Source organism: Hevea brasiliensis, chromosome 10 (assembly GCF_030052815.1).
Source record: "Hevea brasiliensis isolate MT/VB/25A 57/8 chromosome 10, ASM3005281v1, whole genome shotgun sequence".
Lineage (NCBI taxonomy): Eukaryota > Viridiplantae > Streptophyta > Magnoliopsida > Malpighiales > Euphorbiaceae > Hevea > Hevea brasiliensis.
Genome location: NC_079502.1, coordinates 5995168 through 6019711, shown reverse-complemented (window position 1 = coordinate 6019711; position 24544 = coordinate 5995168). Strand labels below are relative to the sequence as shown.

Genomic DNA, 24544 nt, shown 5'->3' with positions numbered 1-24544 from the left:
CCACCCCAGCCCTCCCCACTAGCCGGCGCGTCGCCCCAGTACCTCTCCAAGGTCGGCCGATGCTCCAGACGGCCAGAAAATGTACGCAAAGTTCCCCCTATGAGTGCACGCCGTTTCAGCTTCCTGGCTAAAATCCGACCGATCCGGCCATCGATCGGACCGGATCTTATGTCGAAACTCATCTACACCTCGAGAGCTTTCCATAGACTCCAAAAACACTAAAATCCATCGAGCGGTTTGTCTAATTTTTATCCGAAAAATTTTAGCCCATTTCAATTTTTGGGCTAGATTTCTCACAAATTGTGAACCCCACGAGAAAATAGAGAGTACAAGAGCACTTCACTCCTCAAGAGCTTCGCGGCAATATAAATTTCAAAATTTTTCGATACCGTTTTTCTGTGAGTCCCACGAAACTTTGTTGTATTTTTCCGAGTACTAAATGAGCTTAGAAAATTCTGTAAAAATTATATATTAACCCCTGTGTTGTGCGCTTCGTGTAGGCACCTTCGATTCGCAGAAATTCAATGGTTGCCCGGGTCTGTAAGTTTCGGGCCAGACAGACAGGCTACCGAAAAAGTCTCGGAATTAGGTCGATATTTTGGCTACCCCACCATTATCAAACATCCCGAGCGTGTTTCCGAAGTCGGAATCGGCATAGGTAAACCCGAACCTTACTTTTTCTTAATTGTCTAATGCTTGAATTGGATTAAAAATCCATAAAAAATTCGTGGTAGTTCAGAAAATTATGATTCTTTTTGCATTAGTTTAGTAATATTGCTAAGGACAGCAGGGCAAAGTTTTAGAATTTTTAGAGCTTATTTGGGTAATTTTTACAAAAAGATCAATTATAAGGACTAAACTGTAATTTTACATATTGTGATTGATGACTGTTTGGACGGGGCCAGGAGGGGCTGTGTGATGTGATTGAGTTGTGGGTGTATGGTGTGTAGATATAGAAGTGCGTTTCAAGCCCTTTTACAGGTTGGGTAGGTCCTAGGTATAGACGAGAGACTCTGTCGGATTTTCGGCATGACTTAGAACATCTTTGGTCTTTTCTTAGTTTGTATTGAGTCAAATTTATTAAATAATTGTAATAAAATTGTCAGGTGAGTCGGGACAACCTTCCTCCTCCGCCTAGCCATCACAGTGACTTCGGTTGAGTCTGTGAGTAAAATATTAATTTTAATTGTAATTTCGATATTATTATATATTCAAGCATACCCATGCATCACTTATATGTATATATCTATGTAGTTAAATACTAGGCACATTTTATATTGCATTCTTAATTGATGGATTGCCATTGGTGTTATTTGTGGTCATTTGGAACAGTGTGCGTGCATTGGCGTGCGTGTGGTATGGTGTTGGATATGGACAGAACGGGTAGACACGGCTTGAGAGATTCGTTGGGACCCATTCCTTCAGGGTAGACACGGCTTGAGATCTTCGCTGGGACCCCGTATTTGGTTTATTAAGCGAAAGTCCAGCTTGAGATCTTCGCTGGCAGAGGTTGGATTAAGAGGGCTGTATAGGGGATCAGCTCCCGTATATGTATTGTTTGACGTTATCGGGTGTGTGAGTGCTCCAAATTGCCTTTTTGCTGTTATGATATGAAAATTATGACGATTTTGTATTTCACTCCACATGGTGCATTAGCTTTAGATAGCTATAGAAATTATGGTTAAAATTGATATTTTACTCTCTGAGTTGAACGCTCACTCCTATTCACCTATTTTTTTCAGGATATAGGAGGTTTATTTTTGAGTTTTAACCTGTTCCCATCCCTCGCAGGTTGCCTGTTTATGTTATGATATTATATAATTTTTATTTACTCCTAGAATTCCGCATGTATTAGAAATATTTATTTGATTGGGTCTGTAATATAATTGTCATGTTGGACCTATAAACTTATTAAATGCATGTATGATTGGATTGGATTGGATAAGGAAGCCGAGCTCCAATTTATTTTTATGACATTTGATTATGTGAAGGGTGAGCTGAGCTCCATAGTTTATTATATATATTGTGTTTATTGGTCGGGCGAGTCAAAAACTCTCCGTTAAATGGTCCATTTTATAGCCGGACTCTGTCCGGTTGAATTCTTGAAATTACAAAATGCGGCTTAGAGTTGGGTTGAGGAATAATTAGACTTACTACGGGCCTCGGGGGCTTTAGGCTGGCTCAGGTCCTAGTGCCGGTCCGGCCCATAGGTTGGGTCGTGATAAAAATAATTAATTTCAGTTTAAACTAGCACAACTACTACGATTTCAAGTTTGGATAGAGGAGGAAAATATTAAAAAGAAAATTATTTTATGAATTGTAAAATTATAATTTTATTTTTAAATTAAAAAAATAAAAACTTATAAATTCTGTAATATATTTATAATTTTTTTATTTTTTTTCACTTTTTCTCATTTTATAGGAAAAGAGGTCAATAAAAAATTTTTCATTTTTTTCCCAATTTTTTATTATTTATTATTTTTTAATTTAAATATAAAATAAAAAATAAATTATTTTCTTTTCATATTTTCCTTTTTAATTTTTTAATTTTTTTCTCCCTCTAAATATATCGTAAAACATCAATTATTAAAATTATTATAATTTATTATTTAATAATAAGAATACTAAAATTATTTTTAAAATCATAAAATTTTCAATGTAAATTTTAAAAAATTAACTTTCAGGCTCGCTGCCTGCAATACTTTGCTTCTTCTCCAAGAAGCAACAAAAAGGTGAAAAACGAAAGGCCTATCCCAAAACAGTGTTTTCCATGGAAACAACCAGCACTGGAAATGGTATTTGCATGTTCTGTCATTTCAGGAAACGATCTTTCGTACTTGTCCACGTGTCAATTCCATTCTAGCCACTCTGACAGCGAAACGTGTCCTCAAGAACTGCCTCGGTTGGACCAGTTAAACGTCGCTTTCATGGGACACTGTACTCAAGTCGGCGGCTGCGGTCCGTCATAGTCGGCTCCCTCCAGCTTCTTTTGTCCGTAGGTTTTGTTGTCGGCTAACGCCGGCTACTTTTTACACTGTTGCTGTACAGAAACTAAAACTAGACTCTTCGCTATCGACTCGGGAGTTAAACTTCAATTTGTTTGTAGTAATTTTCTTCATCCTTTCGGGGCTATCAACCGTCGACTTTTAAAAGAAGCCAGTGAAAATGTTCGAGATTTATGAAGCATTTTTACCACTGGTTAAATGAGGTATCTGCCGTCGTCTGATCATTGGTTTTGAACCCAACATTATCTGCCGTCGTCTGATCATTGGTTTTGAACCCAACATTTCACATTTGTGTCTCTTCAACTACATGCGGATCGTGAAGGGATGAGTTCTACTATTGAAAGTCTATAATACCCCTCACATTTTCCAAAATTACTGACGTTTCATGCTTTAAACGGGAGACCAGCTAAGGGGTATTTTGGTAGTTAGATAGTTATCTGCAGCAAAGCCACCCAGGAAGCTAACACGACAGTTCATATCCTTTCAGTTTCATAAACCCTAATTTTGCCTCTTAAATTTTCACCTTCCATAGCTCTCAACCACCTCTCCCTTTCACAAATGGCAACATTCCCATCTTCATCCTCAGGGTTCGCTTTCATCCTCCTCTTCCTTATGACTCTATTATCTTCTCTTATCGTTTCGCATCAGCAACCCCTCCTCGACTCGACCGAGCAAGACTCTGTCTACGAGGTCCTTTCCTCCATCAACTCAGCCATTCCTTGGCGTACTCTCTTCCCTGATGACCTCTGCCTTTCTGCTCCTCACGGCATCGTTTGCGACTACTTCTTTGAACAACCCAACTACGTTTCCTCTACCCTTCCTCAAACGGCTCACGTCACTGAGCTCAATTTCGGCTATGTTTCCGATTATACGCCGAACCCGCCTTGTTCTCCGAACTCCACTCTCAACTCTCTCCTCTTCACCTCCTTTAAGTACCTTCGCAAGCTTTTTTTCTACAAGTGCTTCACTGAAACAACCGTTGTGGTGCCTAACGTTTCTTCTTCGAGTTTCGGGGCTAATCTTGAGGAGCTTGTGTTTGTTGAAAACCCAACTTTGGTTGGGTCTCTCAGTGGCATCATTGGTAATTTCACCAATCTGAGAAGGCTAGTTTTGACTGGAAATGGGGTCTCTGGAAATATCCCTGACAGGATTGGTGATTTGGTTAATATTGAAGAGATTACACTCTCAAGAAACCATTTAACTGGTAATGTTCCATTTAGTCTGTCCAAGCTGAAGAAGCTGAGAATTCTAGATTTGAGTCAAAACCACTTTGACGGAAATGTCCCTGAGTCTATAGGTAATTTATCTCAGATTTTGAAGCTTGATTTGAGCTTCAATGGGTTTTTTGGTAAAATTCCATATAGCTTGGTTAACTTACAAATTTTGGAGTTTTTAGACCTGAGTTTTAACCGCTTTGGTAACTTTGGAGTTCCCCTGTTCTTGGGAGAAATGCCCAGATTGAAAGAAATGTATTTTAGTGGGAATTTACTGGGAGGGCATATTCCAGAAATATGGGAGAAGCTTGGGGGTATTTCGGGAATAGGATTTTCTGACATGGGTCTGGTTGGGAAGATTCCACCTTCCATGGGAGTATACTTGAGAAACTTGTGTTATCTAAGGCTTGATAACAACAAGCTTGAAGGGGAAGTGCCAGAGGAGTTGTGGTTTTTGGAATTTGTCAATGAGATCAACTTGGAAAACAACAATTTGAGTGGTAGAATTCCATTATCTGCTACATTTACAGCTAAGGTTGATGAAAAGTTTAAGTTACAAGGTAATTCAGGGCTGTGCATTGATGAAGGTTTTGGCTCTAGTAAAAATGAGGGCAGCTTGGAGAAGTTGAAGTTGTGCAACAAATCAGATATTCCCAATCCTGTCCTTTTCAAAGAGTATAATTCTGTATCTTCTTTATCATCTGTGCAGGTGTTATCTTCTCCCCATGGGTTAATAACTTTGGGTTTTTACTTCTTGTTGCTTTGGTATGTCCAGAGATGAAGTGGCTAACAGAAGAAAGAAACAGTTTCCCCTTTCTAACTTTGCATAGGACTTTTGGGGGTTTAGATTCGAAGAAGGGGTGGCATTGAGGCAAATATGTAATTATTGCCTTTTATGATGATAATTTCAAAATTACATATACAGTGTTGCTTTTAAATTTGTAAAGGTATGGGGGATTATTTGATGTAGTAGGACATAGGTGTCAACCTTCTGTTCTTTTTATGACAAATGACAGTGGTGCGTGTCTGAAGGGCTGTTTGCAAAGAGGCAGGCAATATATGATTATAATTGATTAATTGACCTGATTTGATTGAGTTTTATTTTTTGAACCTTGTACACAGAAAGGTTTTAAATTTGGGTGCTTTTCCTCATCCTTCCAAATCAAAATTTAATTTTCTTTTGTTTATTCAGTAAGAGTTTAGGTGAGGATAGGCAATTTAGGTCTTGGAGCAGAACCACCATTGCAGTGGAGTTTGCAAAATGTCACTTGGATAAATGAACAGTTGAAAACTTGTATTCATCATGCAAACATGATAGACATATGAATAAAATATTTTTCTATGATAATGATGATCACATGTACATGTTAATAGAATGAATTTCAGTACTTTCTAAGCTGAAATATGGTGAGATTAATCATATTTCAGTACTTTCTAATCATATAATACTCTTCTTTACAGAAAAAGAAAAAAGATTTCAGTACCAACAGGTGCCTGCTAGTATGCGCCATAGATGGATCATTCAAATGTTCCATGAAGATGGGAAAATGGAAAAAATAATAAATAAAAAAAAGGAAAAAAAGGGTGCGCTCTTGGGTTCAGCTAAAAATTCTAGCTACTGGTATAAGAATTAAGAAAAAATATTACAAAAAAAAAAACCCAACTTCTCAAGATATACCTGTAAATCCATTTTCTGCATCTTCATCTAAAGCACTATCACAGTTACCAATGCTAAGAGATTTGGATACTGACCCAGATTCAGATCCACAATCCACATCTGAAGCTTGTGCTTTAGATCGGGAGGATTTGGACATTGAGCCGTCTTTAGATTTCTTTCTCCGAGTTTTTTTGGGTGCATCCTCGCTGGCGCCGGCTGGGCCTGAATCCTTGTGCCGGCCTGATTTGCCATCGGCCAATTCCTTGTTTGCATTTCTTGAAGACCGCCTTGATTGTTTAGGCTTATCTGATTTTTCCTTAGTTGGAGAATCACCTGCTCCTCCTGTTGATGAATGTCGTCTAGATGATTTTGGCAATTCTGGCAAGTCCCTTGCTGAAGAATCTGACGCTCTCCTGGAAACTCTTCGACTTGCAGCATCTACCACGCAGCATTACTCATAAAAATCAAATGATGATTCAGGAATTTCAGATTTCATTATCTTTGAAATAACAAGCACCATACCTTCAGAAACCCATTTTATTTCATCGTTTGCATCTCCATTAGAAGCTGATGATAATCCAGGTGCTGCTTTAAACTCGTTCATCTACATAAAAATCGGGGTAGGATCATTCAGTCTTCTGGAAATTTGTTCAACTGAAGAAAAATAAAATTTCGAAAAATTACCCAGCTTGGAGAATTCACTGAAGGGCCATCCCACCCTATATGGGCAACATGCTTTACATCTGTAGGATACCCAATCTGCATTTCGGGTTCTTTTTCATTATCTGCATTATATTCCAGGCTATAAGAATATGAACAAGTAATCTGAAAGAATACATCTTTAATTGATCCAGTTAGAATCAATGTCATACCAAAAATTTGAGAAATGTATCTTAGGCCTTTCAAAAGGCCCTTCATCTTGTTGTTATTGTTGTTGTTTGACATCACAGGATTGGTTTCTGAGCAGTAACTTGTTGTGGGACTGGAATTGATAAATTAAACTTCAATTCTGAAACAAAGAAAATAAGAAGAAATGTTTTGGTGGGTTAGAAACATGTTAATTTCTTATTATTATAAATCAATGGAAAACCATAATTTTAATATATAAAACAAAACCTTAATTGAGAATGCAGCCTTAAATTCAAACTGCATATCTTGATATAAACCAAGCTAATTAATTTTGATCTCTGAAATATTTTTTTTTTTTTTTTTTTTTTTTGAAGGTGAGATGAAATTCCAAAATGTAAGATTAAAAATATGCAAGTGTTTTTGACAAATGTGTCAAAAGGTGGGTGTTGATGAGAAAAGGGATGAATGAGCAAGGAAATTGCCGTTTAAAGCAAAACCCTCGTTAATCTGATGGCCATTAATCAAAAACCAAAAATGGATCGAAGTTTTCGGTGTGAGGATGAAGAAGGAATGTATAGTCATCTTCAATGGCTAAATTTAGCTAATTATAGGTTTTAACAGGTTTTCTATTTATGAATAAGAAGGCTGTTTTGATGGTCCTGCATGCTTGTTGACTTACTGGTGATTGCTTACCACTCGGATCAGAAAATGAACACCCTATTATAAGTGACCAATGTATTTAATTCTACAATTGTTAAACTATAATGCAATGTATTGCAATCAAATTTCCTATATTGCATTATAGTTTATCAAACATAGCATTATGCCAGTGGTATTGAAATCGTCCTCAGATTATGAAGTCTCAAATTTGAATTACCGTCAAAACTCGATATATATATATATATATATATATATATATAGTTTTTTTTCTCAATTTCATAGTTAGTATTGGAGAAATTGGAGGAAAAAAGTTTGATATGCTTGTTTCTACTGACATGTATTTTTGCAATGAGAATTGGCAGGATAGTGGCAGGTCTGGGTACAAAGCTGATCAGTACCCAAATAATGAAATTAATCAGAGCAGTGAAAATGGCTTAAATTAGCCGCAATAAGTGCAACTACCTCCCTTACATGCTAGCTGCACGTACAATTATAGTCTAAAATAATCAAATATCATAGAGTAGCTGCAAAGCTCCTTGTGCTTCTGACAGAGTGCTACAAGATGATAAATAGATTCAGATTCGTCATTAAAAGAAGAACATTAATACCAATAGCTGTCTTGAGTTCGAATCCCAATCAAAGAAGTCTCGTTTTGACGAAAGCAACTTCTTGTTTGCTAATTTGTATCCGCATTATCATTTAAGTTGTGGTATAGTCTTGAACAGAGGGGCTAACACATTTGTTTGCTAAATTAAGAACTTCTTCTGCAGCTGCAATTTGAGAAGTTCATGATTCCCTGCCTTCTTGGATGTAATTTGGTCTAATATTATTAGCATTTTTTTTAACAATCAATTTTCATCAACATGATTTACTGGATTTAGAAAGAAGATTGAATATGAGTAGCAGCAACTCATTAAGCTTTTCTACAATCCAATTCCAACAAATAAATAAAAGAAATGAAATATAGAAAGGCAGTCCAGAAATATTGATTTAATCTGCAGCAGCAGCAGCAGCAGCTCATCAAGCTTTCATATCGTCTAGTCCTACACTAGCCTGCAAGGAGTTTAAAAATCACTGGTCAGAGAGGAAACAGAAACACTTGATTTTTCTACTGTTTGATGCTTTTCTCAGGAACTGTATTGATTGAGCAGAGACTAAAAAATTTTATCATGCAGAGAACAATCAAGACTCATAACTTCATATTTTTGAATCTTACCAAGAACTTGTGATTCTCTTCCAGAAAAGGTGAGAAATTAGTGCAGAACTTTTCCATGTCAGAATTAAGATCACCTTTGCCACTAATTACATCCATAAATTTCTTCCTATCTGGAGCCAGCTTCAAGGCAACCTGTATTTCATATATTAACATGAGAAGAAAGAGTAGGAATTGGAAACAAAAACATAACAAACATATACAATTTCCAGGTGACAAGTATTTACTGAAAAACTTGAACTAGCTAGCCAGTTATGCCATTTCTTCAGGGTCTTGTTGTATGAATCAGTGCAAACTTGTGTCATGCTCCAATCTGGATGAGCCAATAAGTTACGAAATAGTTCCACCAAGAAGTCCATGGCCCTGAAGCAGCCAAGAAATGAAGCAAAAGATAATACCTCCATGCATGAAAATTTCACATTTTGGGCACACAATCACACAAGAAAAATGTTAGCGGCAATACCCTTGAAAACACACGCACAAATTAGAAAATACAAAGAGAAATTCAATAAATATGACTGCAACTACAACGAGAAATTATTTCATATAATTATTGTATGTGCGGCGGATAAATTTAAACTATTGATTGTGATTGGATTTACCATATGGCTATAACAATTCTGTTGCACATACAATAGTTATATTCTAAATTTTCTTATCTAGAACACTCACCTACTTTTTCACTATTGAAATGAGAATATTATAAGCACTAATTATTATGCATCTATATTCCTATTATAAATAGGATTTATATGAAAAATTCTACATTACACTGTCTGCACTAAAAAATAATGTGCTGAGTGCTCACATAAATTCAGTTTCTCCATGAATTATGGAGGGAGATACACAATAATTTTCCAATTTATATAATCACCCCAATAATTAAAAAGTCCAAAACTATCAATACACTACTATGCCATGAGGAGAATGTGGGTTTGACCTAAGCAACGGTGGAGCAAGCAACTTTAATTAGTGGGGTTGCCAATTTTTTTATAAGAAATTTATCTATTACCTAAAAAATAAAATGTGATTCATAATTAAATTCAAGTCTCACAAAAATTAAATAAATAGATGCATTTATATTAGAATGATATCTAGCTAAATGGGTTAAAATAAAATAGATATTTTGATATATATCGACATCAAATTAAATGAAGTGAAATAAATTTTATATGATTAATTTATTAAAATTTATGCTAATTAAGTAAAGAAAACAAAGTAATATCCATAAGAGAAATTTTAATCATGTGTACAATTTACAAATTTGAAACCAATTTTCAATTGAAATCAATAAAATTTGAATGGCACTAAGAGCTTTTCAAAAGCTTTTACTCTATTTTTATTTTTGTAGCTTCTTGGACATGTTTTAGCAAAGGCTTTTTGGACCATTTTTCTTTTGACATATTTATCCTCAACATTAGTTTCAGGTGCAATCATTTTGTGGGTTCAAAAATAATTTAACAACATATAATGTTTATGAAAAGAAAAAGGTTAAGTGCGATCATTTGACCCACTTCACATGAAACGCCGCCCCTGAACTTGCACCTGAGTTTCAACATGATCAACAAAACTCGTACCGTGGGGTGTTGATTATACACCCTCGGGTTCTCATCGCAAAGTTCCTTCCCTTTACCAGATCTCTTTATTGAATAATAAATTTTTCTCTAACAAATACAACCATTAATCCAACCTAAAAACCCACTGACCTTGTTAACCAAAGTAGACCATTTGTGCAGCTGGATGATCCTTTTGCTGTTTTAGCATCAATCTCCGACCGCACTACACTGTATAAGAGAGTGAATTCTGATGGGTTTGAAGAATACTTATTCTCCAATCTCTTCAACGCGAAAAAAAAAAAGAAAAATTGTAAAAATCATCAGTTTCTGAATTGGATTCCAACCCATTTATCAACAAACCCAAATGTAAATTCTAAAAATAGCTGGGAAAGATCATCATACCGATATGTTACCACCAATATCAGATTTTACAATTGACATGGCTGATCCAAAATTATCTGAAATCATACAAGTGACTAATTATTACAATTATTATACCTAAAACAAGTAGAAATTTGTAAAAATACTGTACCTAAAACGGGCAATATGGTTTTGCATAAGTCCAAGAAAGGCTTGGTTAGAATTTTTCCATCTTGAGACCTCACATGTTGAATTCCTTGCAGAGAGGCAGTGAAAACAGTTCCCTCCATTCTTGCACTACATTGCATACACATTAGATACATCGTGAATAAACCTTATTAACAAACACATCCCTCCTTCAAGAATCTGAACTCAGATGCTTGCCAATAATACTGACTAATCTGACACTCATCATAAATTATTAATGCAGATTTATTGTGGGAAATAAAGAAATAAATAATAAACAAGATCGATTAAATATCTATGAAATGTGACAAAATAACAAGAATATTTAGAAAAGGGGAAAATAATCAAATTAAAAGAACCTGGGAGATGAAAATCTTGTGCAGAAAATAGAATGAGAGAGAAAAAAAATTTTTCGTTTTTCCTTGATTTTGAGTCAGGAAAATGATATATTGTTACTGTTCCGTTATGTGCTGATGCGGAAAAGGACCCGAACGGCAGCGTTCAAGACATTGCATTGGTTAAATGACATATATATATATATATATATATATATATATATATATATATATATATACACCTTTTTTTCTACTCGGAATCTCTATAATTTATTTTGCACAGTAATATATTATTATTTTTTTATTAAAAAGTAATTTACTTTTATATATTAATTTATTTAAATATATTAAAGTATTATAATTTAAAAAATATAAATATATTATTATAATTATGTTTAAGGCAACAATTGCATTGATTTTTAACTCTATGATTAATGATAATATACAATTACACTATTGTTTAGGATGCAATTATTAAAAATTATTATCATTATTATTATGTAAATTTTTATGTTCACCATTCTAGGTCCTGATTAGTTAATTTATTTATTTTTTTATTATTTTGAAAATAAAAAAGAATAATGTTTAGCTAGATTTAAAAAATAAAATTGATGTTTGGAAAGTTGAAAAAGTTTTTTTTTTTTTGGAATATTAAAAAACTAAATCCTTAATTACATCCTTTCTGACTAAAAAAAAAAAAAAATCTTTTAAGACTTCATTGCACATACCATATAAGACTGAAATTCATATATTCATCTAATAATTTTTTTTATTATTATATTTATTTTCAACAAAATTCAAATATATAGAATATAGTTTTTTAATGAATAAAATATGGAGCAAATGTAAGAATATGCATATATAAGATTATTCACCATAAAGCTGCTAAAGCTCCCACTGCTGCGCGACCATTTCATATATAAATCTTATAAACATTGTAACAAATTTTTATTTTACAATAAAAAATATGAAAATAAAGGAATGAATAAATGAATAGAAGAGAATAAATTAGGGAGAGATTGTGGGGGGGTAGGTTACACTATCACTAAGAGAAACAATCTATGAAAACAACTGGAGCCTCAGCCAGCCAATTTCATGCGTTGCCTTGGTGTTCTCCTGCAATATTGCTATGGCATTTTGGCCTGCATGCAGAATCAGCCATTTATTATTTGTAAATTTAGATTAATATAACATGGCTTTTGATTATTTGTACATAGATCTGAGTTAATGTCTCTGCCTTGCTCATTTCATATTGTTCACAGCAATTTTACCTTTGTTTTCTTTTTCAGATAATTTACGTCTTCTGATAGAGATAAGGAGATCATATAAAAGATGTAAGAATACAGCCCACCTTGCTCAGGTACTTGCTATGAATCTTCAATGCCTCGTTACAAACCTTTTTAGCATCCATATTTCCAGTAATCTCGTCCAATATCTGGAGAAAAGTTCGCCGTAAGATGAATGCAACACACAATATATATGGATAACCCCTTCTCTTCCTCTACTTTTTTTTTTTTTTGTGGTTTCATTTGGCTTTGCCTGGGACTCAAACTCTCTCTTCTGTTTTCTTTATATGTAATAAACATGCATGCATGCGCGCAAACATTCACACACACACACACAAAGAGAGAGAGAGAGAGAGAGAGAGAGATGACCTGGACAACATCATCAAGACCCTTAGCTTCCTTCAAAATTCTATTGTTCTTGGCCTCAATAACACTTGCAGCAAGAAAAACAGCAAGTGCAATTTGATGCCCCGAATTTTCTGTCTCCACATTTTTTCTCTCAAATTTGCCACACTGCTTTAGCAGCTCCTTAGTTGACATAGTTGCAGTACTCTTGTCTGTGGCAGCACTAGGCTCCTCATATAAGGAGAAGATATTTGGGTTGTACTCCATGGCCCACATCAGCTGAAACCAATCTATATCACTGTCTTAAAATAAGCTTGACTATAAAATGTGCCAAAGTACTAAGACACCAACAAATCAATTATATTGCTGTTAAAATTCCAGCAAGCAGCAGCTTTGAATTAGGTCTTCTCCTTTGTTGAGATTTTAAACTCCTACTACTTTACAAATTTCAGTATCTGATAAATCTTAGACCTCTTATGTCTTAGGATTTAAGAGTTTATAGTTCTTTCTTCTTTAAGAATTGAAATGCCCACTTTCTAGATTTAGAATTCAGTTGTTCTTTTCCAACTTGAGATGATTAATTTATATATTTTCCAAAGCAATGAAACTTAACAATACACACTTTTTTTTTTCATAATTAAAAAACAAAAAAATGAAAGAAGCAGCATTTGTGTGAAAATGAAGGATCAAACTCTGAACATAAATTTATAAGGGAAAAAAAACCATATATATCCATAAAATAATAATATTACAAAAAAATTTACTAGCTCATTAGGCGTGGATGAGAACAATCAATTCCCAAAGTCATGCCTTCCTTCAAATCAAAACTTCTAACTTGAGTATAAGACCTTAAATCTTATCTTTCTTGATTTTTAAAATTTTATGTAATTTTAAATCTCAACTTGAAGCCTCAAGACTTTTAAATCTATCCTCTAATTCTGTTTGATCAATTCTCGTGTTTGGAAAGTTAAAATGGCTAAAATTCAATTCTTTTAGTTAAAAAAAAAAATTTTGAAAGAAATGAATTCATTCCAAAAGTGGCATGATTTTACAAGAATTTAATCCATTTAATGAAGTTTCAATTAAAAGCCCAAAACACTGATGTTATAGTTATTTCTTTAAAAATAAGGGCAAAATAGGAAAATAAGTACATTCATTTTCACTTATCAATTGCTCCAAACAATAGAATTCATATGAATTCTATCATTTTAAAATTCATTTTAAACATATGAATTTTATTATAAAATCATTTCAATTAAATTCTTTTAATTGAATTGAAATGAATTGAATTCTAACACAAGAATCATTCCAAATGATGTGTTAATGAATTTCTGAGAGAAATTTCAATAAATACATTAATCCTTCCTCACCTCCCAAAGATACAGTGCATCCACAAAAGTGAACTCTCTTCGAAAAAGTACCATCAACATGCGAAATGCAAACAAATATTCACCACCACCAAGATCCTCTGCCAAATGCAAAAATGAGCTTTTAGTTTATCAATGAAGCCCTTTTTTTGGTGCACATGCATGAGTGCAGGAAGCAAATTTATATTATCTGTTATCTCTACTATGTACTGGGCCCTGTTGCTGCAACCAATTTGGCATGTAGGCTACACTATTCTAATTGTAATTTCAGCATATTTTCATCAATTCAAACTTCTGATTTTACCTAGTTCTTTTGGCTCAGATAATATAAATTATCATTTTTGGCTCAGGCAATATAAATTAGCAAAGTGGTATCAAGTAGATTCATGCCCGTAATTCCATGGATTGAATAGTAAATAGAGACAACCAATTAAAAGTTTAGGAAATGGAACAAATACCAAGGTGTTGATGAAGCATCGGATCAACAGTTTTAATTACTTGTGAGAGTGTACTCAACTGAGCTTGCACCCCAATTGAAGTTGCGCTGGTCCTGAAGTTTTCTCTCTGTTATAAAGACAAAGGCAGGAGGATAACTAAAACATTAACAGATGCAATCACAAGGATTAATCATGTAAAATTGTTTAGGGTCACAAATTTAAATGAATTTGCCAAAAATGGAAGAAGAAAAAACATCACCACGACTGGACTCTAGATGCTAGTTGCATAAACACAAAATATTCATACAATTATAGATCCAAAATGATGATCCATATTTCAGTATCTTCCATAATCAAAAAGTCAACAAGTAATCATCAACACATCCAAGTGCGAGCACAGGCATGCCGAGCAGAAGGTCTTGATAATCTAGAAGTCCCACTAATATAAGCAAACAACTTTTCAGGCACAATATATAAGCAAACACTCCAACAACTGCCACTGCTACAGTAGCTCAATGGTCAAGCACTTGCCCTCAAGCAATCAGGGATTCAAACTATTGCTTTCCTCTGCTTCCCCCTTGAACGAGCACGAGGAAACCCCAACATCTTTTCATGCATTACCAAGGTTTCCACATATGTCTTAACTATATCCTGAGTTCCAGCCATGTCTCTTGACTGACCCAATTCCCCATGAATGTAGTAACCTTTGAGGCAATTTTAGACATTGAAATTACAGCTTCATTTCATATTTGTCACAGTTAAGTATGCCTATGATTTCTTGATTATGCAGGACAATAACACGTCAGAAGATTAGAACTAAACTATTTATTTAAATTGATTTTATTGAAATCATTATCCCTCACTAAAATAAACTAATTGCAAGCCATTAAATTACTTTCATATCTTATATAAACAATTGCTTTAATTATGTTATGAGAAAATGTATACCAGTCTCTGCATTGTACGATGAAAACACCAAAAGGCATCTGCCTCATTTTCAAGAAGAATTACCATTGGAGAACAAATATCATTCATTCCTGCCAGGAAACATATTCGTCTGAAATCAAAATTACTTCAGTTTGACAGTAAAATTATGCAAATCACTGTAATTCACCTTGGACATAACCAATATCACTGTCCACCCATGCATAAACTGCAAGAACATCCCATAGTTTTGCCTGGTTCGTCTCACTTTCATAAAACACAAGTGTTTGATCCGTGCGTACAACATCCAGACCTACAACAAAGAAGTGTCACTAGCTACATCAAGCTTTATCAGAAGATACAAAAGATATCATGGTAATTAGATTATTGAAGGAGAAAAAACATTTCAGAGAAGCAAACATATAGTGCAACCCTATGTAACAAGTATACTTTCGCTTTAGCATGTTTTCCATGACAGTTTTAACCAACAAATCTTTGGCAACGTTGACAAAGTTTGTTTGCATCAGAAACATTATATTTACAAATTACAAAGCATGTGTCAAATTGGCAAACAGTAAGTCATTATGAAGTACCAGCTTTGCAAATTGTCTGCTTGCTTCAAAACTGTGAATGAAATAACATTTACTAATCACAAAGGAGTGTGGCCAGCATAAAGGTCCAAATCACTTTCCTAAAAACCAATGAAAGGAAAGATAAAATGCACTCGGTAGAAAAAAAAAAAAAAGAAAAAAAAAAAGGAGGGATTTTGCACCATATACATACCAATTTGATGTAAGACAAGCATCCACTGAATCACCTTCTTGTCTGAAACAGCATTATTTACATGTCCTCCTTGAGCATTGTTTGTTGAAGAATCCATTATTGATTGACCATCATCAGTAATGATAGGTGTTGTAATAAATTTTCCACTACCAATAACTGGAACCAACTTTTTGCATTCATCTTTCCATGTGTTATACTGCTCCCTAAGATGACAATATGACAAACTAAATCACGTGTTTGAATTAAGAAAAAGATTTAGAAAAACAAAAGAAATAGGAACTAGAATGTTCATAATTGGAAGAATGGCAGCATCAAAAAAGGAGTGACTAGGTGCTAATGGGATTATTACTTTTATGTCAGTATGTGTTAAAAGAGAAGCCAGGAAAAGTCCATTGTGATTTTTTTAATTTTGATATGTAGTATGAATAAGGCTTTGGCAAAAAGGAACTTCGAAAATATCTAAAGAACATGACAACATAAATATTCACACATAATATACAGATGTACAAAACCCCATTACAAGTACAAGGACAAAAAACTTCTTAGATATATCCATGGACCACAATACAAAGGAAAGCATTACCTCCTGCGTTGCCTAATCTGATTTCGTTCTTCAAATGTGCTATTAGGATCATAACATCCTAACAAGAACTCCCAGACTATCCCTTTAATTGCAGGATGAACACCCTAACATGAAAAACCAATTAAAAATAAACATTCCACCTTCATTATATTATACTTTCAAACTTAAAAGACATAAAGGAGCAAGAGTGATTCAGAAGATGAATGTTCACATCATTGTCAACAATGACAATATCATACAAGCCATTCTTAGATGAAGAAAATGGCAATGAGAAAAGAAAAAGAAAGTAGACTAAAAAATTAACAACCTGAAAAATAGCAAAGAAAGTGGATGCTACTAATCGTGATAACAGTAACACCAACTGTGACTATGCGCTGTTTGCGAACAAATCAAAGTTCATTTGTAGATTTAAGATTAGCACTACTAAGCAAACAAGGGAATAATAAAAAACAAAATGCATACCCCTCTTTGGATCCGTCTAAGCACTTTTGCAATATCCAAATGACCATCTTCAGAGAAAGAAGCATGCCACCTTCTTGGGCTTAAAGTTTTCCCAGCCTGTAAGAGCATATCATTAAAAATAAGAGCAATAATGCAGCAGTTTACAAAATCTGCATTATTAATGCAAGAGGAAGGAAACTAATTGATGAAAAAAGTGTCAAAGAGAAAACATGAAGAAAATAACCATACCCTAAGTCTGAAACGAGTCGTAGGAGCGTTCTCTTGACATTCGGGTCTGATTGGGTAGAAAACCCCGAGCTCCTCCCCTCCTCCTGACTTCTTCAAAAGCATTCCTGCCAATCCCTCACAGCCAACCATCCGAACTGATCGCTCACTCACTCACTGCCACAGCAAAGAAAATCAAAATATAAAAGAATTTGATCATTAGTTCAAATGGACATTAACTAAAAATGATTGAAAAAACACCACACGCACACACACAGAGAGAGGAAGAGATGAAGAGGAAAAGAGAACAGATTCCTATCCTGACATCCATTTACAGGAATAAACACAGAATTTTTACAACGTTAAATCAAATATCTTATCAAATTACTAACAACCCAGAAGCATTTTGGAACTAACCAACCAACCCTCTTAACAATGGCAAAAAGATCAAAGGGATTAAAAGATCTGCCATTTTCTACAATATTCAACAAGAAAAAGAAATGCAGAAAATACTTGCTCTGAGCTTACCTTATTGAAGAGATGATGGATATTTATCGGACTAAGAAAAGATAATCAAAATTGTGTCGTTAAGAGATGAGCTTTGTGATTGTATCCGTCGATGCTATAAACGGTTTTTCATGGAGATTTCTTGAAATTGAGGGGAGGGATGACACAGATACAGAGAAAAGGATGAGGGAAGGGAACGCACTACAGCTTATATTATTATTATTATTATTATTATTTTAATACATTTAGCTCTGAATGCTTTATTATTATTATTATTATTATTATTATTTCAAAATAATAAATGTAATTTACAAATTCTTTTAGTTTGTAAAATAAAAACAATTAAAATTTTTCATTTTGCTGTATTTAAGAAGAAGTTTGTTAATAAATCAAAATCTCAGAAACTATATAGTTTTATATTGAAATTCAAGAGTATTTTAATATATTTTTTTAAATTAACGATAATTTATGAAAATTGGATAAATATATTAATATGTAATTTTTTAAAATGTCAATAACTAAATAGGTATATTTTAAAAATATAATGATTTATTTATAGGTTTCATTAAATTTTAAGGACTAATTTATAAATTTTATCAAATTTAAAGAATTAATGGTTAATTTGATAAAAAGAGATAATTATTAATTTAAACTCCAAAGTTAACTTTTAACCTCTTAATAAGTTAAAATATTAATGAGATGAAAACTTAAATTATTCTATTTTTCGTATACAAATGAAAGGTTTAAAATTACAATAGTAATAATTAATCTTATTAATCTCATATCAAATATTCTTTAAATTGTTAAAAAATATAATAAATGTTATTTTAGTCATTTTTATTAAAATATTATTTGAATTTTAAAAATACAAAGATTCATTTATAGGTTTATAAACTTGATGAAATAAATTGTAATTTGACCTAAATATATATAGTTAAATCAATCTGTCCCTGTTTTTAAAATTCTCTATATAATCTGAGATGGTTAATGAATTAATCATTTTATTTAAATTAGTTATTAGAAATAAAGATGGCAATCGGTTAAGATATTCATGAAAATTACGACTATCAAATTCAAATGTGATTATTATTCTTAATATTTAAGTCTATTCTAAACTTGTCTCAAATTTGTTTAAAAATTATATTGAATTATCTAAATTTATCCTATTCAATTATTATTATTATTATTTAAATAATACATTAATTATTATTATTATTTAAATAATACATTAACTTATTTAATTTTATATATTTTAATTAATAATTTAGATAAAATATATTATTATTTATTGGCTACAACTATTTATTTTGAGTTTGGTATGGACTGGAGTGGTGTCCCTCCTTTTTTTCTTTTTTTCATGCTTTATGTATTGATTCTTTTGATTATAGTTGAATGAAATTTCATTTATTTTAAAAGGAAAATATATATATATATATATATATATATATATATATATATATATTATAAATATCATTATAAAAGAAATATTTTTTTATATCTAATTAATTATTTATATAAATAGATATAAATAATGATATTTAATGTGAATATGAATTCATTAAGAATAATTTTTTTTTTTAAATTAAATCCATCCCAATAAAATTTAGTTGGATCTAATATTTGAAATACTAATTTTTTTGCCTACCCAAAACCTTATAATTAAACTAATTTATAAAATCTACCCCTCCATCTCTTTCCCATCTCTCCCACATTTGTTTCTCAGTTCTCACCATCCTCCCCACTCTTTCCCCCAAACTCTATCCCTTTCTTTCTTTTGCTTTCTCCATCTCTCACAAAACAATCAAAATGAAGTAATCAAAATTCTAATTGTTATTCTATCAAGAAAAAAATTAAATTTCATCAGCTTTCATAAACAAATCATAATCAACATAAGTAATTATATATAAAAAAAAAGCAAAAACTAAATCAAACCAAAAGTAAAATCCAAGCAATCAGAACCTAAACCCTTATAACAAGCAACCAAAATTCAAAAGAAAAGAATTGCATATTCCAAGAACAAATACAACCCATTCTCCTTTTCCAAATCCTCCTTCATTAGATTTCTTTTCTTCAAAGAACCACTCAAATAGTTCTCTATAACTTATCCATCAAATTCTCATCATAATTCCACAAACATGCTTTCTTCCTCAATTTATGGTGCTCTTCGGTTGTCAAACTCACAAAGGAAGCCTAAACTCTAATTATTCAGCTTCTAGATTTTGCAGAAGACAGAGGGAGAGGAGACGAGGAATGTGGGGGGAGGGAGGAGAGAGGTGACGATGAGAAAGAGCAAGTGATATATATAAAGGGATTTTTCTTATTTAGATTCGGTCTAAATTTAAAATATAAAATATATGATAAGTCTTATATATTTATGTTTTTTATTTATAATAAATTCGATTTAGATAAAATAATTTCAGTGCATTGAGAGAAAGACTAGAAAGATTATAGACATGATAATTATTTTTTTTTCCACATCAATATGATTGGAAATATCAAATTAGAGAGTCTTTTCGAATTCTATATCGATTATATGTAAATGACTTATATATGAATAAAAATTTTATTAAAAATAAAATAATTTTAATAAACGTTTATACCTATTATCGAGCCACTACGAATACTTTTTAAATATATTAATTAGGAAATAGTAAAAAATAATTTAAAATTAAATTTAATAATTTTTAATTATGATAATATTAAAATAATAAAATAATTTTTTTTTTTATTTTTTTAATATGAAAAAATTGGTAAAATCGTCCAGTACACTAGACTCAAGCGCAGGCGATAACTACCACTGTAGGTAGAAAACCCTAGCTAGCTAGTGGTATTTCTTATCCTCGCTAAACCCAACTCTTACCGGCGCCTCTTTCAGCTGCGTTCGATTCTCAGCAAGTCGATCGAAAATGGTGAGACGCCGCTGATTTACTGTTTGGATGGCTAGCAAATTTTATTTTCTCACGGTTTAGCAGCATAACATAAATCTCCTTTACAGAACTTAAGCTTGTTCCGGCTACACTGTCAGTTTCATCGCCATTTGTTTATTTAATTGTAATTTTGTGTCTTTGTGTGTATGTGCAGCCGTTCAAGAGGTACGTGGAGATTGGGAGAGTGGCGCTGGTTAACTACGGCAAGGAGTATGGGAAGCTTGTCGTCATCGTGGATGTTATCGACCAAAATAGGGTATTCTTTATTTTAGTTTAATTGACTAGATACTTGCTGTAGTATCTGTTTTTTAGTTATCCTTTTTCAATTATGGCTGATTATTGATGGATGATTTTGTACCCTTGAATGTGCATGTATTTGAGTTAGTAGTGTCTTTTCTGTTCAATGATGAGTTAAATTAACTTTTCTGGTGTCAATTTTATTTCATTTGTGTTTTAGTTTTCAATTCAAAGTGAATTGCTCTAGTCCTGCTGATTACCTGTGTCTTGGCATTCCTAGTTTGAGATATGAAATTTGTGGAATTGATAAGCTGTTTTTGTTCTGGATGAATGTATTTGCGTCCTGGCAGTGGCTTCATTTTTTTTTCTTTTTTGAATAAGACCCCAAAACCGATTTGAGTCAACCAGTTCACCTTTTTCTTCGGCCGGTTCAGAGGGTTTTTTTTAACAGGTTTTTGAAAAAAGGGCTTTGAGGACCAATGGATCGGTTCCCTGTTTTTCTGGTTGAACTAACTGGGCTGGTTTGGGTCTGAAAATACAGTTGGATAGTTGAATGGATATAATATATTTGCCCATTAGATTTTAATACTTGGCATTCTTACAGTCATAGCCGCCATCCCCCAAGAGAAAATGGTAAAAAAGTGGATCAAGAACATCCTTTTCTGATTGTGTTTTTCTAGGTTGTTTCTTTTGTTTCTGGCACTTGTCGTAATGGAATTTCACTTTCTGTTCAAGATGCTGTTTTAGTCAGTAACCATCTTTCTTGGAGCTGGTGCTTTGGATTTCTTTATTTTGTTTTCAAACAATAATTTTTGTTATGACTTGTGTGGGGGCAGAAAAAGATTGAGGTTCACTGATCAATTAGATATCTTCAGCTGTAGAAGCCTGAATCTGGGTTTGTTGGATTGTTATTATGTATCCCAAAATTATATATGCTGACGGAGAAATTTTAAATTCATCACCAGATTTTTGCTCCCTGCTAGATTGACTCTGCTGTCCCTGCATAATTCTTCTGGCATACAAACTAGTTTTTAAGGCGCCTTTTGTGATTTTTCTTCACACTCAACCTTTTCATTCGTTTACTTCCTGACTTCTTATTCACATTGATTAACTGCTAACCAATTTGACTGTTAGTAGCCAATACATCAAATGTTAAGATTCATAACCTTCTTATTGTGCTGTAGGCACTTGTTGATGCCCCTGACATGGTGAGGAGCCAAATGAACTTCAAGAGGCTTTCACTAACTGATATCAAGATTGACATAAAAAGAGTTCCTAAGAAGAAAACTCTAATTGAAGCCATGGAGAAAGCTGGTCAGCATCTAGCAGTTAAATCTGTCATGTATCTAATTTGAATTAGTTCCATGAAATTAAAATGTTATTACTTTGTTGGCAGACGTGAAGAACAAGTGGGAGAACAGTTCCTGGGGCAGGAAGCTCATTGTGCAGAAGAGAAGGGCCTCACTTAATGATTTTGATAGGTTCAAGCTCATGTTGGCAAAGATTAAGGTTTGAAATGTTTCAGTTTTGTCTTTGCTTTACTAATTATTTCATCGTGTTTGTAAAAGGACCATACTGGTTAAAATACAACTCATAAGCTTCATATTATTTTACATCAAGCACATTGCATTCATCTTTCACTGTCAAACACCTCTGCCCAAGATATTGTGTTGTGCAAAGCCAACTCCTCATCCTCATTAAGCAATGCCCTTTGGGTATCAGTTGCCTTAACTGGATTTTTGAGCCTTGACTGGAGACTTCAATGCATCTCTAGCAGGGTGAAAACTATTGGAGTTATCACAGCTGTGAACAAAATTATATTATCACAGCTGTGAACAAAATTATATTATCACAGCTGTGAACAGAATTATCTGATTAGCTTTATTTGATAAATCTGTTTTGAACCATCTAAAAATAAAAGGATGACTTAAGCAGTTAGCTCTCAGCTTTGGCACTCTGTTCTCCTTGTGGCTTAGCTGCTTTGTTAGTTTCTCAAAACAATGGTGAATAATTAGTCAACAGAGCACTCTTGTATTAGTACAAGCTCTCTTATAAATTACACCTATAATAAACATTTCGCTCGAGAGGATTGATTAGTGTGACCTTCAACTTGACATACTATTTTGTATTTGAAAGCTTAATGTGTTATAATTGTTGATGCAGAGAGGAGGGATCATCAGGCAGGAGCTTGCAAAGCTTAAAAAGGAGGCAGCTTAAAATTTGCATACTTGTCAGTTTCTCAATTTTTTCTTGAATGTAAAACACTTGAGAATTTAGATTTTTGGTTTTTCATTTCATTAATGTGCTAGCTAGTTATGGAAACCAATAATGACTGACCTTGCTGAAATGCATTAATGACAGTTATGGAGCATTTTTTTTAAAACTTGCATGATACTTTAATAGGTATTCGTAGTCATAGTTTAATACGAATTATGATTATGCAATGATAGTTGTGGGAATTTGAAGAGACTGGTGAATAGGAGATTTGTTATGCAAATTATGATTATGCAATGATTGTTTATTTATAAGACATTATATTTAAGTTCTTTTTATTTGCTTTTCTCATTTTGTTAAATGATCAATCAATAGCAATTGGAATTATATAGCGACTCTATGGGATAAAATTCTATATGGCCAGAAGGGAATAATAAATCGTAGATCAAAATAACCTCAATCTCAGTCTTTTAAAAAGATGCGAAATTTGTATTTAAAATAGGGATCACAATGACAAAACCTGATTCTGTTTTTGGTATTTTGTATATACAATGCTTGAACAGGGCTAGAATTGGAAACTAAAGAACAGAATACAGTAAGTAGAAATGACAAAGAAAATGAAAGCTGGAAATAGAATAAATAACATAATGGAAAAGCCTTTTGTAAAGAATTCTCGTCCCTGCTGCAGACAAGGGTTCTGGGTGGGGATGAGCTTTGTGCCTGTGCCATGAAGTTTAGCTCAACCCTGTTTTAATCTGAAATTTACCTGCCGCTAACATCACTAGATTGTGCTTTATGAATATAGCAATTATGCGTGAATGCATTATTCTTAATTAAGCAATATTGAAAACTATATTCTCAATCTTAATGTTATACCTAATTCTCACATCGTTAACCGTTAGATTTTTTTTTGTTTATTTAATGCTGATTAGAGCTTGAACTCTAGATCTCACATTAGTGGAGAAGACTTCAGTACCCAACTAAATTGGTTGAGAATATCTTGTGTTTTTTCCTCCATGGTCTAGATAAAATTTGAACCCGTCAATGAGGAAATAATTGCTAATGGTTGCATCTCAGCGTGCTGTTGCTGCTGTGTTGACCATGTCGGAGATCAACAACAGTATGTGCCCGATTTATCGGGAGGGGGCTCACTTTTACTCTTTGCTGCCATGTCTTCCATCAATGCTGCATCTGTCCCTGGTTGTCTAACTGAAAAAAAATAAAAAATAAAAA

General features: G+C 33.1%; 5 protein-coding genes across 8 annotated transcripts; 2 read left to right on the top strand and 3 right to left on the bottom strand.

The window, feature by feature from the left end:
• Positions 1-3269: 3269 nt before the first annotated feature.
• On the top strand, positions 3270-5296 carry LOC110663354 (piriformospora indica-insensitive protein 2). The gene has a single exon (XM_021822618.2). It carries the CDS (start codon positions 3564-3566, stop codon positions 4998-5000), a length of 1437 nt encoding a protein of 478 aa, XP_021678310.2. The 5' UTR covers positions 3270-3563; the 3' UTR covers positions 5001-5296.
• A 428-nt stretch (positions 5297-5724) lies between these two features.
• LOC110663370 (CRIB domain-containing protein RIC7) lies at positions 5725-6884 on the bottom strand. Its single transcript, XM_058129041.1, has 4 exons — positions 6749-6884; positions 6561-6661; positions 6399-6480; positions 5725-6314 (listed from the first exon to the last, which is right to left on the bottom strand). The coding sequence occupies exons 1-4, from the start codon at positions 6819-6821 to the stop codon at positions 5887-5889; spliced, it is 684 nt and encodes a 227-aa protein (XP_057985024.1). The 5' UTR covers positions 6822-6884; the 3' UTR covers positions 5725-5886.
• A 1353-nt stretch (positions 6885-8237) lies between these two features.
• Positions 8238-11194, bottom strand: LOC110663368 (glycolipid transfer protein 1). Of its 3 annotated transcripts, none has more exons than XM_021822644.2 (7): positions 11060-11194; positions 10687-10811; positions 10557-10612; positions 10305-10435; positions 8826-8961; positions 8602-8733; positions 8238-8438 (listed from the first exon to the last, which is right to left on the bottom strand). In XM_021822644.2, the coding sequence occupies exons 2-7, from the start codon at positions 10802-10804 to the stop codon at positions 8406-8408; spliced, it is 606 nt and encodes a 201-aa protein (XP_021678336.1). In that variant the 5' UTR covers positions 10805-10811; positions 11060-11194; the 3' UTR covers positions 8238-8405. The 3 variants fall into 3 exon arrangements, with proteins under 3 accessions (XP_021678336.1, XP_057985023.1, XP_021678335.1); XM_058129040.1 differs by having other exon boundaries at positions 10687-10806; positions 11060-11156; XM_021822643.2 differs by lacking the exon at positions 11060-11194 and having other exon boundaries at positions 10687-11029.
• Positions 11195-11912: 718 nt separating this feature from the next.
• On the bottom strand, positions 11913-18153 carry LOC110663353 (uncharacterized). Of its 2 annotated transcripts, XM_058129039.1 has the most exons (12): positions 17955-18153; positions 17451-17603; positions 17223-17318; positions 16761-16864; positions 16178-16380; positions 15585-15707; positions 15419-15507; positions 14492-14597; positions 14037-14134; positions 12691-12945; positions 12387-12470; positions 11913-12177 (listed from the first exon to the last, which is right to left on the bottom strand). In XM_058129039.1, exons 2-12 carry the CDS (start codon positions 17577-17579, stop codon positions 12163-12165), a joined length of 1302 nt encoding a protein of 433 aa, XP_057985022.1. In that variant the 5' UTR covers positions 17580-17603; positions 17955-18153; the 3' UTR covers positions 11913-12162. The 2 variants fall into 2 exon arrangements, with proteins under 2 accessions (XP_057985022.1, XP_057985021.1); XM_058129038.1 differs by having other exon boundaries at positions 11913-12470.
• Positions 18154-20682: 2529 nt separating this feature from the next.
• LOC110663350 (60S ribosomal protein L14-1-like) lies at positions 20683-23480 on the top strand. The gene is made up of 5 exons (XM_021822613.2): positions 20683-20842; positions 21015-21116; positions 22282-22411; positions 22494-22606; positions 23261-23480. Exons 1-5 carry the CDS (start codon positions 20840-20842, stop codon positions 23312-23314), a joined length of 402 nt encoding a protein of 133 aa, XP_021678305.1. The 5' UTR covers positions 20683-20839; the 3' UTR covers positions 23315-23480.
• Positions 23481-24544: the final 1064 nt, after the last annotated feature.

Excerpts from the sequence above, each read along its gene's own strand:
- LOC110663354 (XM_021822618.2), top strand. The coding sequence starts at position 3,564 with ATGGCAACATTCCCATCTTCATCCTCAGGGTTCGCTTTCATCCTCCTC.
- LOC110663370 (XM_058129041.1), bottom strand. The coding sequence starts at position 6,821 with ATGTCAAACAACAACAATAACAACAAGATGAAGGGCCTTTTGAAAGGC. Across the intron at positions 6,662-6,748 it reads ATACATTTCTCAAATTTTTG|ATAATGAAAAAGAACCCGAA; the intron begins GTATGACATTGA and ends AATATAATGCAG. Across the intron at positions 6,315-6,398 it reads AATAAAATGGGTTTCTGAAG|ATGCTGCAAGTCGAAGAGTT; the intron begins GTATGGTGCTTG and ends GCTGCGTGGTAG.
- LOC110663368 (XM_021822643.2), bottom strand. The coding sequence starts at position 10,837 with ATGTATCTAATGTGTATGCAATGTAGTGCAAGAATGGAGGGAACTGTT. Across the intron at positions 8,962-10,304 it reads GGTCTACTTTGGTTAACAAG|GGCCATGGACTTCTTGGTGG; the intron begins GTCAGTGGGTTT and ends TGGCTGCTTCAG. Across the intron at positions 8,439-8,601 it reads AAGAGAATCACAAGTTCTTG|GCTAGTGTAGGACTAGACGA; the intron begins GTAAGATTCAAA and ends AACTCCTTGCAG.
- LOC110663353 (XM_058129038.1), bottom strand. The coding sequence starts at position 17,579 with ATGGTTGGCTGTGAGGGATTGGCAGGAATGCTTTTGAAGAAGTCAGGA. Across the intron at positions 15,708-16,177 it reads GCTTGTCTTACATCAAATTG|GTCTGGATGTTGTACGCACG; the intron begins GTATGTATATGG and ends TCTTTGTTGTAG. Across the intron at positions 12,946-14,036 it reads ATGCACTGTATCTTTGGGAG|CTGATGTGGGCCATGGAGTA; the intron begins GTGAGGAAGGAT and ends GATTGGTTTCAG.
- LOC110663350 (XM_021822613.2), top strand. Across the intron at positions 21,117-22,281 it reads ATGTTATCGACCAAAATAGG|GCACTTGTTGATGCCCCTGA; the intron begins GTATTCTTTATT and ends ATTGTGCTGTAG. Across the intron at positions 22,412-22,493 it reads TGAAGCCATGGAGAAAGCTG|ACGTGAAGAACAAGTGGGAG; the intron begins GTCAGCATCTAG and ends CTTTGTTGGCAG.